The 16568-nt window shown below is 56.7% G+C and overlaps 1 protein-coding gene across 5 annotated transcripts; it reads right to left on the bottom strand.

Moving 5' to 3' along the window:
• On the bottom strand, nucleotides 1-16193 carry LOC142881198 (CASK interacting protein 2). 5 transcript variants are annotated; one of them, XM_076015313.1, is made up of 21 exons: nucleotides 15438-16193; nucleotides 14404-14649; nucleotides 11839-11890; nucleotides 10659-10756; nucleotides 9855-10000; nucleotides 9628-9723; nucleotides 9421-9551; nucleotides 7490-7598; nucleotides 7149-7257; nucleotides 6325-6419; nucleotides 6037-6154; nucleotides 5773-5919; nucleotides 5328-5533; nucleotides 4969-5115; nucleotides 4605-4715; nucleotides 4408-4509; nucleotides 4030-4168; nucleotides 3172-3561; nucleotides 2183-2869; nucleotides 1785-2064; nucleotides 1-864 (listed from the first exon to the last, which is right to left on the bottom strand). In XM_076015313.1, the coding sequence occupies exons 2-21, from the start codon at nucleotides 14495-14497 to the stop codon at nucleotides 771-773; spliced, it is 3351 nt and encodes a 1116-aa protein (XP_075871428.1). In that variant the 5' UTR covers nucleotides 14498-14649; nucleotides 15438-16193; the 3' UTR covers nucleotides 1-770. The 5 variants fall into 5 exon arrangements, with proteins under 5 accessions (XP_075871428.1, XP_075871427.1, XP_075871429.1 ...); XM_076015312.1 differs by having other exon boundaries at nucleotides 15507-16193; XM_076015314.1 differs by having other exon boundaries at nucleotides 15567-16193.
• Between the last annotated feature and the right edge of the window lie 375 nt (nucleotides 16194-16568).

Here is a 16568-nt window from a genome sequence, read left to right as displayed (position 1 = left end):
AGCAGTAAAAGTATTTAATGGTTCAACAGCGAGATCAATAACCAGCTGATTGATGACATCATCAGCAGGACTCTCAGGTCATGTGATGATGAGAAGAAAGAAAATAACTTTAACATAGATTTCCTCAAGACGTGAGTCATGTGACCACCTGAGGGTCACCACGCAGGTAGGAATCTCTCACACACACACACACACACGCACACGCACACGCACACGCTCACTCACACAAACGAGAGACAAACAGGAAGTTCACTGAGCATGTTGGTTTGGTTGAAGCTCCTGCTGTGTCTCCCTCTAGTGGACAACCAGCACAGAGCGCCCCCACTGTGTTCAGAACCGCTTCATAATGCTCTTTATAATATGTAACAATCCATTGTAATGTTGTGTAGAGAAGAGGCTGGCTGGGGGGCGCTGTGGTGCTGCTCCTCGTCACAGGGACAAAAATAGATTCTGATTTAAATACCACAAAAGTTCACCATGAAATGTTCGGACCAGACGAGACCAGGAGACCAGGTGGGAGACCAGGAGACCAGGTGGGAGACCAGCAGCTCAGACAGGAAGTGATGTCAGGACGCGGCCAGCTCAGATAGGAAGTGATGTCATGACACCACCTACTGAGTCAGGAAGTGATGTCGGGAAACTTCAGACAGGAAGTGATGTCTGGTCCTGCTGAGGCCGTGCTGGGCCTGCTGTGGGGGTCCGCAGGGGTGCTGGTGGTCCTCTGGTAGTGGTGACCCAGGGGGTGGAGCCTGTCCTGGGGGCGGGGCCTATCAGTCCAGCATGGCGTCCAGCTGGTCGGCCAGGTCGTCAAACATGTTGCCGATGTCGTCCAGGATGTTGCGAGCCGATTGGACCGTGTTGGATCTGCAGAGAGAGGAGACGCTGATGTCACAGAGGGCTCAGAGTCAGAGGTTGCCCCCTGCAGGCCCAGCCTGGCACTGCAGGACCCCGCCAGCCACAGACACCTCTGCCCCCCCATAGGAGGGAGCAGGAAGTCTCTGTCACCGATGGAGGTGGCGCCCCCCGGTGGACGGGATCAACAGTGACAGACAGGGGGCGGGACTAACACTGTTTACATTTATATATGTCACTCACTGATGCATCTGTGTTTCTGTATTGGAATTATACCCCTCTAACCTCTCTCCCTCCCTCCCTGTCTCTCTCTCTCTCTCTCTCTCTCTCTCCCTCCCTCTGTCTCTCTCTCTCTCTCCCTCTCTCTCTCTCTCCCTCTCTCTCTGTCTCTCCCTCTCTCTCTGTCTCCCTCTCTCTCTCTCTCTCTCTCTCTCTCTCTCTCTCTCCAACTCCATCTCCCTGTCTCCATTTTCTGTATTTCCGTTTCACCCCAACCTAAAGGTCAAAGGTCAGATGACCTCTGACCCCTGCAGTCTGGATCTGCTCACGGGCTGGGTCTCAATTCAGGGTCTGCATCCTTGGAAGGAAGCGTCCTCCCAAGGACCCGGCCCAGAAGGACCGACCAAACCCCGCCTCCCCGGTAACCACCCGGGACGGTCCGGCCTTCACCGCCGCGCCCTCCTGCTGGCCAACCCAGGAAGTGAGGTTTTCATAGCATCAAGCTAACCGTTGGTTGGTTGGATGTTCAAGCAACTTCCTTTCAAACGCGGCCTTCCAAGGATGCAGAGCCTGAACTGAGACACAGCCCAGGTTTCTTCCGGGCCTCTGTCGCCCCCTGCTGCTCTGGACGACCAGCTGTTCTGCTCTGGTAGTGAGTGAGTGAGTGAGTGAGTGAGTGGACCAATCAGAGTGGAGCATGAAGACGGCTGGACCTGCTGGAGACGTCCTCCTGGCTCAGCTTCTTCTCCACGGCCTTCAGAGCTGCCGCCAGGCTGCTGCTGGTCTCCTCCAGCCGCCGCTCCACCACCTGGTTCCCCCGGGACCAGGGCTCCGCCTGAGGCCGGGCCGGCGCCAGGCAGGGACTCTGAGGGGCCGAGACGGACAGAGGGCCGGCGGGGCTGAGCCGGGCCGGGCCGTGGACCGGAGAGGACGGAGCGGTGAAGGCCAGACTCTGACCCCCACTGACGGCCACCGAGGAGCCCGATAGGCCGGCTGTGGAGAGACACCAGACTGGGTCAGACTGGGTCAGACCGGACCTGATCAGTTCAGAGCAGACCAGACCAGACTAGACCAGATCAGGCCGGATCAGACTGGACCAGAAGCTTCCTACCTGCAGCCGCCAGCAGGCTGTGCCGGATGGGTTTGGGGATTGCAGAGGGCGACCTTGAGGGCGACCTTGCAGGCGACCTTGCAGGCGACCTTGCGGGCGACCTTGCGGGCGACCCGGCGGGCGACCCCAGTGTGTCGGGGGGCGGGGCTCCGTCCTGCTCCCGCTCCCTGTGCTTGTGCCGCCGCTTGACCGTGTCGGACTCGGTCAGGTTGAAGTGGGGCACCTCCTGGTCCTGGTGGGTCGGCTCCAGCAGGTTCTGGTCCCGGGGGGGCTCCAGCAGGCCCTGGTTCTGGTGGGGTGGTTCCAGCGGGTTCTGGTGGGGTGGTTCCAGCACGGCCTGGGCCCGGGGCGGCGCCGGGGCCTTGGGCCGCTGCTTGATGGTCAGGTTCCCCTCCTCGGCAAAGGGGATGCTCTCGCTGGACCCGCCCACTTCCTGTTCCTCCTTGCGGACCTCCGCCGGCGCCGGCGTCCCTCCAGCAGGAGGCGACGCGGCGGCGGTGCCGTCGGCGCTGCTCACCGAGCTCAGTCTCTTGGGGGGCGGAGGAGGCGGGCCTTTCTTCCGGGCCCGCACGGCAAAGGACTGGCTGCGGCCCAGGTTCTGATCCTGCCGGGCCAGGTTCTGATCGGGCCGCACCAGCTGGCTGCGGCCCGGCTTCCTGGTCAGGGTGGCGTAGGAGGACAAGTGACCTGCACAGGCAAACACAGTCACACCTCCACACTGGCAAGAGGTGTCAAACTCTGGCCCGCGGGCCAAATATGGCCCGCAATTTGGCCCGTGAGGCCAATACACAATCACTGGCAGAGCTACTGGCCCGCTGCGATCACACAGCACATGCAGCGCTGACACTACAACTCCCACAGGATCTGAGTGCAACATGAAGTTCTCCATTGTCAAGTATGAAGCTGAAAATGATTCAGTGGAGTTCACAATGATGTTGAGTTGCTAGGCTAGCAGCTAGCAGCTAGCAGCTAGCAGCTCCCTCACTCACCTCCAGTGAAGACGCCGCCCTCGTCCTCGTCGTCCTCCTCAGGTTCTCCGTCTGACAGGGCGTAGCGGGTGGCGCCCCCCCTGGCGGAGGGGGGCGGGGCCACGGCCCTGGGCCTGGCGGGGACGGCCGGGTACTTGAAGACGGTGGCGGTCCCCAGGGGGACCTGCTTGGAGGGCCTCTGGTCCAGGCCCTCCTGGGCCACGCCCCCCTCCGGGGCCACGCCCCCTTCCTGGCCCTGCCACGTCCCCCCCGGAACCCCCAGGATCCCGCTGGGCTGGCCCTCCTGGCCGCTGGGGGTCCCGGAGGATTTCCAGGGTCCTGACTGGCCCTGGAGGGCCCGCTGGACCTCGCACAGCTTCTTCACCGCCAGCATCAGCTTCTTCTGGTGGCCTGCAGGGGGCAGCAGCAGCGGTGGACTCTACTTTATTATAGTGGCTAGACCAGGCATGGACAAACTAAGGCACGGGGGCCGTATGCGGCCCGTAATGGTTTCTAATCCGGCCCTTCGAACTTAAAGTCAGTCATCAAACAGCTGCATCTCCTCCATGGTTGCAGTGTTTCCACAGTCATTTCAATAAAGAGCCCAACACCCTGGTGGTCCAGGTGGTTCTGGTGGTTCTGGGTGCTTCTAAGAGCCCAACACCCAGGTGGTCCAGGTGGTTCTGGTGGTTCTGGTGGTTCTGGGTGCTTCTAAGAGCCCAACACCCTGGTGGTCCAGGTGGTTCTAGATGGTTCTAGGTGGTTCTAAGAGCTAAACACCCTGGTGGTTCTGGTGGTTCTAGATGGTTCTGGGTGGTTCTAAGAGCCCAACACCGTGGGGGGGCTTCAAAGGCTCTGATGTTGCTGCAAGTTGCTCACCCAGCTTGGTGATGCCGATCTCCTGCAGGTCCTCCCAGCTCAGGTCCTGCACGATGGACATGGAGTCGTAGCCGTTCTCCAACAACTGCTGCTGGTACTGAGGAAGACCAATGACGCTGAGCCACTCCCCCAGGTCAGCCTGGGGGGAGGGGGGGGGGGGAGAGAGGAGATTGATACTTATTGAGATAGAAGAATATAGAAATACAGAGACAGAGATGGAGAGACTTAGAGATGTAGAAATAGAAACAGTTAGACACAGCAAAACCAAAAGAGTACATTAAAAAAAACTAATAATGAAAAAGATGCCACAGAGCAACAACACGTTGACAGAATGCGTGGTCAGAGGTCAGAGGTCAGAGGTCAGTGTGGGGGACCCACTGGGATGTAGTCGGGCAGCCAGTCCGGGATCTCCAGGTTGCTGATCTCCATGGAGATCTTCTTCCTGTGGCCCGGCTTGGTCACGCCCACTGCCGTCAGGTCCTGGGGCGAGCGACAGAGAGAGAGAGAGAGAGAGGTCAGCTGACCACCCCAAAGCACCACCACCACCACCGCGTCACATGACCTGAGCGGCTGACCTCCGGGGTCATCCTGCTTATGGTGGGAACGTCGTAGCCGGCAGACAGGAAGTTCCCAGTGTACTGCTGCAACTGGAAGTCACTGAGCCACTGGTGGATGGCCTCGGAATCCTGCAAGACCAACACACACACACACACACACACACACACACACACACACAGGGAGTTTTAGCGCCACTGCTCGCTGCTTCCAGAACCTTCTCAGCATTCAACCTCAGCTGGCCATTTCCTTAGCTTAAATGCTAAGCTAATTGAGGCTAACAGAAGAAACCGACCCTCTGACATGAAGTGCACTAAAACGACACCCACACACACACAGGTTGAGGCCAGGTGGGCGTGGCCAGGTGGGCGGGGCCCTGCTCACCTTCCCCTCCAGCAGCTGCTGCGGACGGACAAACTGCTGGGAGAAGCTGTGCACCGCCACTGTTGGCCTGCGGGGGGCGCCAGCAGCGCCTGCAGGGGCTTCAGGCTGCAGGGTGGAGGATCCGGCATCGACAGCAGGGGGCGCCAGCTGCACACACACACACACACACACACACACACACACACACACACACACACACAGAGTCCGTGATTTGTCCTCCATCGCCCCCTACTGTCACTACACAGGGGTTACGCCATGAGGACCATGTTTGGCCGGCGGCGTCATTGTGTTTGGGCCGCGGGCCAGAGTTTGACCCGTGATATCTTGGCTGCCATTGGAGGGAGCCAGTGGCTTAGTACACTAGGTGGCGCTGTTGTGTTGTGTTGCCATGTCACCTTGTGGCTGCTGTTGTCGCAGTGACCAGCGGGGGTGCTGTGCTGCTGCTGCTGCTGCTGCTGCTGCTGCTGAGGTCCACCAGTGGGGGCGCTAGCGGCACTCTCACTGCTCTGGCCACTGCCAGCGCTGCGGGTGCTGCCCACACTGCCCACACTGTTCCTGTCTCCAGCTGCAGGGGGCGACAGAGAGACAGACCTCAGCGCTCACTCTGCTGCACTCTGGACTGCTGCCACCAGGGGGCACTGTTGCTCCTGGTGTCGACATCCTGCTGAGACTCACATGTACCTGGCCACAGGGGGGCAGCACCGAGGCGGGAGGAGTCTGAGTGTGTGTGTGTGTGTGTTGGAGTTCAAACAGGAAGAGGAAGTGATGTCACCATGACAGCAGGGACAGTGTTCCTGAGTGTACCTGCACTGTTGGCCAGCGGGGGCAGCACCATGTGACCAGGGGGGCTGTACTGAGGGCAGGGGGAGGGGCCAGTCTGGGGGGCGGAGCCAAGGGACAGCGATGGCAGGCGGTGGGCGGGAAGAGAAGAGTGGCGAGACAAGACTCCGCCTACATGGGGGAGGAGTCGGGAGGGGGAGGGTCAGCGGAGGAGAGGGGAGAGGAGGTGAGGGATGAGGAGGCGTGTCCTGGCAGGTGAGGCCAGGTGTGGTGGGCGGGGCCTCCTACCGCTCCTCCTGCTCAGCACCTCCACAATGGAGGGCGGGAAGAAGCCCACCCGGTCCGTCCCCCTCTGCTGGTCGTGGATGTGACCTTTCCAGCGGCCGTCAGCGTGCTGCTCCAGCACCTGCAGCCAGGGGGCAGCGCACACACACAGTCAGCTTCAGCATAGCTGCTAGCCGCTCGCTGCTAGCTGCTCGCTACTTGCTGCTAGCTGCTCGCTGCTTCTACAACCCTAGGCTGTAAGCTACTAGGGGGTGCTAAGCTAAACTAAGCTAATGGAAGAAGCCGGCCCACCATGATGATGTCACCGGCTCGGATGTTGAGGGCCGTGGGGTCGTGAAGGTTCCAGAAGTCCTTCAGAGCTCGAACCTGCAGCACACCTGTGGCCTCTGGAGGAGGACAGGGGGACACAGCGCCCCCCAGAGGACACACACACACACACACACACACACACACACACACACACACACAGCAGGGCTCAGGTGGTCTGGTCACATAACTCTTGGAATCAACACAAGCAAAGAGGTCCGAGGATGAGGAGGAGGAGGAGGCAGAGGAGGAGGAGGAGGAGGGTGAGGAAGAGGAAGAGGAGGATGAGGAGGAAGAGGAGGAGGAGGAAGAGGAGCAGGAGGAGGAGGAGGGTGTGGAAGAGGAAGAGGAGGAGGAGGAGGAGGAAGAAGAGGAAGAAGTAGAGGGGGAGGAGGAGGAAGAGGAGTAGGAGGAGGAGGAAGAAGAGGAAGAAGAAGAGGGGGAGGAGGAGGACGAGGGAGAGGAGGAGCAGCAGCAGGAGGAGGAGGAGGGTGATGAAGAGGAAGAAGAAGAAGAGGGGGAGGAGGAGGACGAGGGAGAGGAGGAGCAGCAGCAGGAGGAGGAAGAAGAGGAAGAAGAAGAGGGGGAGGAGGAGGACGAGGGAGAGGAGGAGCAGCAGCAGGAGGAGGAGGAGGGTGATGAAGAGGAAGAGGAGGAGAAGGAGGAGGAGGAAGAAGAGGAAGAAGAAGAGGGGGAGGAGGAGCAGCAGCAGGAGGAGGAGGACGACGAGGGAGAGGAGGAGCAGGAGCAGGAGGAGGACGAGGGAGAGGAGGAGCAGCAGCAGCAGGAGGAGGAGGGTGATGAAGAACCTCTGAGCAGCTGCTTGATGTCTCTGCTGCCTTGCGATGCTGTGAACTGGTTGACGATGTCCAGCGCCGTCTGGTTGTAGCTGCTGCGGATGTTGACGTCCACACCGGCCTGCAGGGGGCGCAAGCAGCAGCACACACATCAACACACACAGTCCCCAGCAGCCCAGTGGCCCAGTGGCCAGGCACAGTACTGCAACAACAACCTTTCTGACTTCTAATCATTTTGCTTCATGAAAAATGTCTTCCTATATTATTTCATGTTAAGCTAGGCTAGGCTAGGCTAATATAAGCTAAGCAGCGCTAAGATAGGCTAAGCAGCGCTAAGCTAGGCTCAGACTCACGTCCAGCAGCAGGCGGACCACCTCCGTCTTGCCGTACAGTGAGGCCTCGTGCAGCGCTGAGCCAGACCTGGTGGTCTGGTTGATGTCCATCCCTGACTTCAGTAGCAGCCTGAGCACACACACACACACACACACACACACACACACACACACACACACACACACACACACATGGTCAGACCTTGGCGACAGATGGAGTTACAGTCAGTCAGTCAACCAGTCAGTCAGTCAGTCAGTCAGTCTTACAGTCAGCAGTCAGTCAGTCAGTCAGTCGTCAGTCAGTCAACCAGTCAGCCAGTCAGTCAGTCAGTCAGTCAACCAGTCAGTCAGTCAGTCAACCAGTCAGTCAGTCAGCAGTCAGTCAGTCAGTCAGTCAGTCTTACAGTCAGCAGTCAGTCAGTCAGTCAGTCGTCAGTCAGTCAGTCAGTCAGTCAGTCAGTCAGTCGTCAGTCAGTCAGTCAGTCAGCAGTCAGTCAGTCAACCAGTCAGCCAGTCAGTCAGTCAGTCAGTCAACCAGTCAGTCAGTCAGTCAACCAGTCAGTCAGTCAGCAGTCAGTCAGTCAGTCTTACAGTCAGTCAGCAGTCAGTCAGTCAACCAGTCAGTCAGTCAGTCAACCAGTCAGTCAGTCTTACAGTCAGTCAGCAGTCAGTCAGTCAACCAGTCAGTCAGTCAGTCAGCAGTCTTACAGTCAGTCAGTCAGCCAGTCAGCCAGTCAGTCAACCAGTCAGTCAGTCAGTCTTACAGTCAGTCAGTCAGCCAGTCAGTCTTACAGTCAGTCAGTCAGCAGTCAGTCAGTCAGTCAGTCAGTCAGCAGTCAGTCAGCAGTCAGTCAGTCAGTCAGTCAGTCAACCAGTCAGTCAGTAAGTCAGTCAGTCAGCCAGTCAGCCAGTCAGTCAACCAGTCAGTCAGTCAGTCTTACAGTCAGTCAGTCAGTCAGTCAGTCAGCAGTCAGTCAGTCAGTCTTACAGTCAGTCAGTCAGTCAGTCAGTCAGTCAGTCTTACAGTCAGTCAGTCAGTCAGTCAGTCAGCAGTCAGTCAGTCAGTCAGTCAGTCAGTCAGTCAGCAGTCAGTCAGTCTTACAGTCAGTCAGTCAGTCAGTCAGTCAGTCAGTCAGTCTTACAGTCAGTCAGTCAGTCAGTCAGTCAGTCAGCAGTCAGTCAGTCAGTCAGTCTTACAGTCAGTCAGTCAGCAGTCAGTCAGTCAGTCAGTCTTACAGTCAGTCAGTCAGCCAGTCAGTCAACCAGTCAGTCAGTCAGTCTTACAGTCAGTCAGTCAGTCAGTCAGTCAACCAGTCAGTCAGTAAGTCAGTCAGTCAGCCAGTCAGCCAGTCAGTCAACCAGTCAGTCAGTCAGTCTTACAGTCAGTCAGCCAGCAGTCAGTCAACCAGTCAGTCAGTCTTACAGTCAGTCAGTCAGTCAGTCAGTCAGCAGTCAGTCAGTCAGTCAGTCTTACAGTCAGTCAGTCAGCAGTCAGTCAGCAGTCAGTCAGTCAGTCAGTCAGTCAGTCAGTCTTACAGTCAGTCAGCCAGCAGTCAGTCAACCAGTCAGTCAGTCTTACAGTCAGTCAGTCAGTCAGTCAGTCAGCAGTCAGTCAGTCAGTCAGTCTTACAGTCAGTCAGTCAGCAGTCAGTCAGTCAGTCAGTCAGTCAGTCTTACAGTCAGTCAGTCAGTCAGTCAGTCAGCAGTCAGTCAGTCAGTCAGTCAGTCAGCAGTCTTACAGTCAGTCAGTCAGCAGTCAGTCAGCAGTCAGTCAGTCAGTCAGCAGTCAGTCAGTCAACCAGTCAGTCAGTCAGTCAGTCAGCAGTCAGTCAGCAGTCAGCCAGCAGTCTTACAGTCAGTCTTACAGTCAGCCAGTCAGCAGTCAGTCAGCAGTCAGTCAGTCTTACAGTCAGTCAGTCAGCAGTCAGTCAGCAGTCAGCCAGCAGTCTTACAGCACGAGGTCCTTGTGTCCGTTCCTAGCTGCCAGGTGCAGTGGGGTGGTGAAGCCGGTGTCTCCCTCCTCCTTCCTCTCCCCCTCCAGCAGCGCCGCCACCATGTTGCTGCTCAGCAGCAGCTGCGCCACCTGGTGGAGCCCAGCACACAGTCAGAGCGCTGCAGGCCTCTCCCTGGCCAGCAGGGGGAGCAGCGGCAGGACTCACCTGGAGGCGTCCGAACTCGCAGGCCAGGTCCAGAGGAGTCTTCTTGGCCTTGTTGAGCAGACACGGGTTGGACTGATGCTGCAGCAGCATCTCTGACTGGAGGACACACACACACACACACACACACACACACACACACACACACACACACACACACAAAGAAACACAAAAGGAGTTTCAGCATAGCTGCCAGCTGTGTGTGTGTGTGTGTGTGTGTGTGCACTCACCACCTGGTGGTGTCCGTACTGGGCGGCCAGGTGCAGGGGGGTGTGTCCGTCCAGTGACACCCCGTTGACCGAGGCCCCGGCCCGCAGCAGCGTCAGCACCGACTGAGCCCGCCCCCTCCAGGCCGCATAGTGCAGCGGACGCATCCCTGCAGTGACATCATCACCATCATCTTCATCATCTTCATCATCATCATCATCATCACCATCATCTTCATCATCTTCATCATCATCATCATCACCATCATCACCATCTTCATCATCACCATCACCATCATCATCATCATCATCATCTTCATCATCACCATCACCATTATCTTCATCATCATCATCTTCATCATCACCATCACCATCATCATCATCATCATCATCATCATCTTCATCATCACCATCACCATTATCTTCATCATCATCATCTTCATCATCACCATCACCATCATCTTCATCATCACCATCATCATCATCATCATCATCATCATCATCATCATCATCATCACCATCACCATCATCACCACCATCATCTTCATCATAAAGTGCATGTAATGTGCACTCACTGCTAAGCACTTGGATGCTCACTGCTGCTCTGAATTTGTGACGTGTGCAATGACAAGAAAGTCTAATCTGATCTACTGTAATCTGATCTACTGTAATCTGATCTAAAAAAAAATCTGAGACGAACAAACACACAACAAAATGCATTTCAAAGACTCACCTGCAGGGGGCGCCACTGACCAAACCCTGGCACAATTTCTCCCTCTGTGTGTGTGTGTGTGTGTGTGTGTGTGTGTGTGTGTGTGTGTGTGCTACCATTGCTGTCCTTGACGTCCACAGTGGCCTGAGCCTCCAGCAGAGCCTCCAGCAGCTCACTGGTCCCAGTCAGTGCAGCGTGGTGCAGTGCCGAGAACCTACACACACACACACACACACACACACACACACACACACACACACACACACACACACACACACACACAGTGTAAAAGATCCTGGATGGACGATGCATTCAGTGACCCTGTTCAGTCCACAGCTTCAAGGAAGGAGGAGCATCTGTGGACCTTTTATTGTACCTCACACACACACACACACACACACACACACACACACACTCAGAGCACAGCTACAGGCTATATGTGCGAACACAGAGGAGGAGATGGAAGGGGGGGGGGGCTTCCTGTGAAGGGTGTGTTGTGTAACAGAGATGGCATTCAGCTGTGTGTGTGTGTGTGTGTGTGTGTGTGTGTGTGTGTGTGTGTGTGTCTCGCTGAGGCATGGCTAGGGGCAGTTCCAGAGTAATGGAAGACTGACTGACTGACGCACGCACACACACACACACACACACACAGGCAGGACATCCTGAAGGAACTACTTTCTGCCTGTATCCCTACGCCGAGGCGTCTGGGTCTCAGCCTGGTAAAGTGCTCTGTGATTGGCCGAGGGAGGTGGTGACCCCTGGGGGTCACTGTGGACCACCACTGTCTCCCAGAAACCTCTTCACACATACACACACTGTTTGTTTCTCACGCACATACAGACACTCACACACGCACACACACACACACACACACGCACACACACACACACACACACGCACACACACACACACACACACACGCACACGCGCACACACGCACAGCATATTGACAGAGGCTGCAGAATCTCAGACAACCAGCCGGTGAACTATCAACCTCCAGTGACCTTTGACCCCAGAGGCTCCATAAAGATCTCAAAGTCTTTATCGTGGAGCGTCGTCCTCTCCCGTGTGTGTGTGTGTGTGTGTGTGTTGTGTGTGTGTGTGTGTGTGTGTGTGTGTGTGTGGCGTTTAGGATGAGAGCCCCGACCACACAGCATAGAAGTGAGACAAGTGTGGAAGGAAGCTCAGAGTTCAGCCAGAGGTTTTGCAAGCAGACCACCAGGGGGCGGAGTCAGTGGGCGGAGGGGGTGGAGACAGCGTGAGGGGGCGGAGTCAGTGTGGAGGCTCGCTACTCACCCATCAGTGTCCTGGTAGTTGATGTTGAGCTTCTTGGAGGATCCCAGCAGCTCTGCAACACAACCACACAACATTAACCAGCCGCCCTGTGTGTGTGTGTGTGTGTGTGTGTGTGTGTGTGTGTGTGTGTGTGTGTGTGTGTGATGTCATCAATAACCAATAATCACTTCCTGATCAGTGATGTCACATCTAAAACTGGCAGGGTAGACAAGTGAAGGACTCGTCACAAACCCTGTGCTAACAGGCTAATGTAGCGCCAGTGCGCTAACAGGCTAATGTAGCTCTAGCATACTAACAGGCTAATGTAGCTTTAGCATGCTAACAGGCTAATGTAGCGCCAGTGCGCTAACAGGCTAATGTAGCTCTAGCATGCTAACAGGCTAATGTAGCGCCAGTGCGCTAACAGGCAAATGTAGCTCTAGCATGCTAACAGGCTAATGTAGCACCAGCGTGCTAACAGGCTAACTGCGTGTATGTGTTACTCAGCAGGGCGGAGTCGCTCGTTTTCCTGTTTCAACCTAAAACAAGACGAGACTCCTCGCATTGTTCACACACACACACACACACACACACACACACACACACACACACACACACACACTGACATGTGACCGGGCATGCCTGGCTGGGGCGACGCCTCCTCCCGGAGATAAGGTTATGTATTACACACACACACACACTACTACAGCAGTCAAGTGTGTGTTGTGTAAACAGCTGGAAGTAAAACTGGTGACCAGATGTAAATAACATTTTTTTTCCCTTTAAGACCCAACAAATATTTTATTTTTATTTATTTTTAATTCAAATCATTTTCCATCTTTTTACACTCGACTCTGCTGTCTCGTTTCTGCTGTGATGAACTTCCCCACTGTGGGATGAATGAAGGCCTCCCCTCCTCCTCTCTCCTCTCACGTCCTCGCCTCCTCCCCTCCTCCTCTCCTCCTCTTCTCTCCTCCTCCTCCTCCTCTCCTCCTCCTCTCCTCCTCCTCCCCTCCTCCTCTCTCCTCTCACGTCCTCGCCTCCTCCCCTCCTCCTCTCCTCCTCTTCTCTCCTCCTCCTCCTCCTCTCCTCCTCCTCTCTCCTCTCACGTCCTCTCCTCCTCTCTCCTCCTCTCCTCCTCTTCTCTCCTCCTCTCCTCCTCTCTCCTCCTCTCCTCCTCTCCTCCTCTCTCCTCTCCTATTCTGGTCCGTGGCTCAGTACCAGGCTCAGTACCAGGCTGAGTACCAGGCCCGGCTCAGACCATCAAGTGCAGCAGATCTGAGGTGTTTGGACAGTCGGCTGCTCGCCTGGAGGCTCTGCAGCAGAGCGACCTCCTCCTCCTCCTCCTCCTCCTCCACCTTCTCCTCCCTGCTCCACTTCTCCTCCTCCTCCTTCTCCTTCTTAATCGGAAGAGTTGAAAGCTCCACTGACAGGAAGGGGGAGGGGCCTGGCTGGAGTCAGATTCAGAGTGTGTGTGTGTGTGTGTGTGTGTGTGTGTGTGTGTGTTGGAGGGTCTAAGGTAGCGCCGAGGGTCCTGCATTCCAGTGCTGTGACATCACGGCCTCTATTCTTCTTCCCTGTGACAAAAGGCTAACATGCTAACAGGCTAACATGCTAACAGGGTGCAGTGGTGCAGCCTGAAAAGAGGAAAATAAAAACACCATTTTTAGCTTCTCACCACAAGTTCCGACCTAAATTAGAGCTCAGTGAATTCCTCTGTGGAGGAGCAGAGCATTGTGGGTAATTCAACCTGACTGCTGCTGCTGCTGCTGCTGCTGCTGCTGCTGCTGCTGGGCTCCTCCACCCTGGAACCAGGGTGTGCTGATGGTCCCACCATCCAGGACGCACCTGGGAGCCCAGGTGAAGGACACGCCCCCCCCGACCCCCCACCTAACAGGGGTTCAGCCAATCAGGTGGAGCCTCAGTCACTGTCGCTGCTCCTCCACCAGGGCCCAGGGCATGATGGGAACTGTGTGTGTGTGTGTGTGTGTGTGTGTGTGTGTGTGTGTGTGTGTCGCCCTCCAGACCCAAACTCACTTTTCACCACAAGAGTCACATGACATAACAGGGTCATGTGACTCTTTCCAGCCATGAAAAGAAAGAGTGAAGAGTTGAAAGACTGTGACAGGGTTACATAACCACACACACACACACACACACGCACACGCACACACACACACACACGCACACGCGCACACACACACACACACTCACTCGCACACACACACACACAATAGGCAGTTCAATGTGTAATTTCACACACCAACAGCAGAGTTGACACACACACACACTCAAACACGCACACACACACACGCACACACACCATCAGCAGAGCGCTGCGCTGGCCTTCACTCTGGACCACCAGCAGGTGGCGCCGTGTCCTGCCATCACTGATCGACGCAATGAAAGGAGGCCACGCCTCCCCTCTTTGACTCCGCCCCCATGAGACGCAGAACCACAACGTCGACCCATCACCAGCAAGCAACCGACCAGCAGCCAGGACCAGGTGGCCCTGCTGGCCCCGCCCCCCCTGCTGGCCCCACCCCCTGCTGGCCCCGCCCCCTGGTCAGGTGACCTCTCACTCACTGTTCCTGCTGCTCTTCATCCTGGTCAGCAGCTTCATGGTGGCCTGCAGGTCTCCAGTCTTCACCGCCTGCAGCAGCTCCTGCTCCTTCCCCATGATGCCCCGCCCCTGCTGGCCCAGGCTCCGCCCCTCACTGCCACCGCCAGCCGCTGCTCACACCTCTGCTCCTCCTGCTCCTCAGGGCCTCATGACGAGGGCCGGAGAAGAGGCCCCGCCCCCACCTCGTTGTTGTGATGTCACTTCCTGCCCTGCAAAGTCAACGAGAGATCAGCTGATCAGGGGGAGGGGCTCTGCTTTCAGGTGACTGATTCAGCACAGCTAGCAGAGTGCTAATGCTAACCAGCAACAAGGGGAGGGGAGGAGGTGAGGATGATGACGAGGAGGTGGAGGTGGAGGAGGTGATGATGAGGGGGAAGTGGAGGAGGAGCAGGAGGAGGAGATGGAGGTGTAGGAGAAGGTGGAGGCAAAGGAGGAGGAGCAGCAGGAGGAGGTGATGATGGTGACAAAGAGGAGGAGGCAAGGAGCAGGAGGAGGTGAAGGTGGAGGAGTAGGTGAAGGCAAAGGAGGAGGAGCAGGAGGAGGAGGTGATGATGGTGACAAAGAGGAGGAGGAGCAGTAGGAGGAGGTGAAGGTGAAGGCAAAGGAGGAGGAGCAGGAGGAGGTGATGATGGTGACAAAGAGGAGGAGGAGCTGTAGGAGGAGGTGAAGGTGGAGGAGTAGGTGAAGGCAAAGGAGGAGGAGCAGGAGGAGGAGGAGGTGATGATGGTGACAAAGAGGAGGAGGCAAGGAGCAGGAGGAGGTGATGAGGAGGAGCAGGAGGAGGTGAAGGTGGAGGAGTAGGTGAAGGCAAAGGAGGAGGAGCAGGAAGAGGAGGTGATGATGGTGACAAAGAGGAGGAGAAGGAGGAGGCTGAGGAGTTGAGGAGCAGGAGGAGGAGGTGATGAGGAGGAGCAGGAGGAGGTGAGGAAGCTCCTCCTACGGCTCACAAATCACAGCTGACAAGCGGCTGAGTGGGCGGAGCTACTAGGTCCTTCACCTCCTCCTCCGCCTCCTCATCCCACCTGGACCCTGCTAGTCCAGGACCAGGACCAGGACCGAGACCCACCGAAACCTCCTCCAGACTCCAGCCCAGTGTGACGTCACTCTTCGGTTCTTGGGTCCTGACCCGGTTCAGCTGCTCGGACTGACGGTGAAGTTCCGCCGCCGTGCGGCTCCTCCTGGAGATTTATCCCTGCCAGCTGGACCCGGGGCTGAACCTGAACCTGGACCTGGACCTGGACCTGGACCTTGGACCTTGGCTCGCTCCCTGTGGCCGCTCCTCGGTGGCTGTTTGTCGGCCGCCGGAAGCAGAACCCGTCGACAGACTCTCACCTTCCGAGAAACTTTCCGATCCGGCGGAACTCCCACTTTTCCTGGCTGGAATTCCGGGGAAAGTTCGCGAGTTTCCTTCCCTCGGGTCCGGGACGGTGGTAGTTTGACCCGGAAGTGAACCCTGCGGTGGTTCTCGGTGGTCCGCGGCCCCGTAGGTGTGCGAGCAGGACGGCGGCGCTGCGCGGCTCCCTGCCCGCCTCACTGCCACACTCTCCCCGCTGGACGCTCCAGGACCGAGCGGCAAGCTGCCGGACACCACCGACAACATCCGGCCTGGACCTTCACAATAAGGTGGCCGGATGTCTGACAATTCATCTTCACAACAGACTCATCCACCTTCCTCCGCGCTGTAACGGGGGGGCGGGGCTACACACTGAGCGTGACGTGAGGGCGTAGAACCAGGAGAAAAGGTCCGGACAAGCAGTCAAAAATGCTGCAAAGATACGAACCAGTCTGTTTTTATTACACAACCTTCAACTTTCCCACTGAAAACGTGATAAAGTGATATTTTCTGTTCTGATGCGCTGATTGGTGCGTTTGCTCCACTTTTTGAACTTGATCGCTGAAACTTTTGTTGTCGTTGTTGTTGTGAAGTTACTGTTCCGGTCCACTGATGCCAGTTTCCGCTCATTCGGGCCACTTTGTCACTTTGAAGCCCTTTATTTTGAAGGAGCCGTCGTTTTCCGGCTGCGGCGTCCCGTGTTCAGGCTCGCCGAGCCCTCCCGCTTTACTCCCTCCTGAAAGTTACTCCGAGTGTGACGTCAGACCGACCAGTGTGTGTGTGTGTGTGTGTGTG

This window comes from Nelusetta ayraudi, unplaced genomic scaffold (genome assembly GCF_046127955.1).
Source record: "Nelusetta ayraudi isolate G7.1 ecotype Tasmania unplaced genomic scaffold, CSIRO-AGI_Nayr_v1 ptg000186l, whole genome shotgun sequence".
Classification (NCBI taxonomy): domain Eukaryota; kingdom Metazoa; phylum Chordata; class Actinopteri; order Tetraodontiformes; family Monacanthidae; genus Nelusetta; species Nelusetta ayraudi.
Note: the sequence above shows the minus strand (reverse complement) of the source record. Positions and strands in the feature narration are given on the sequence as shown.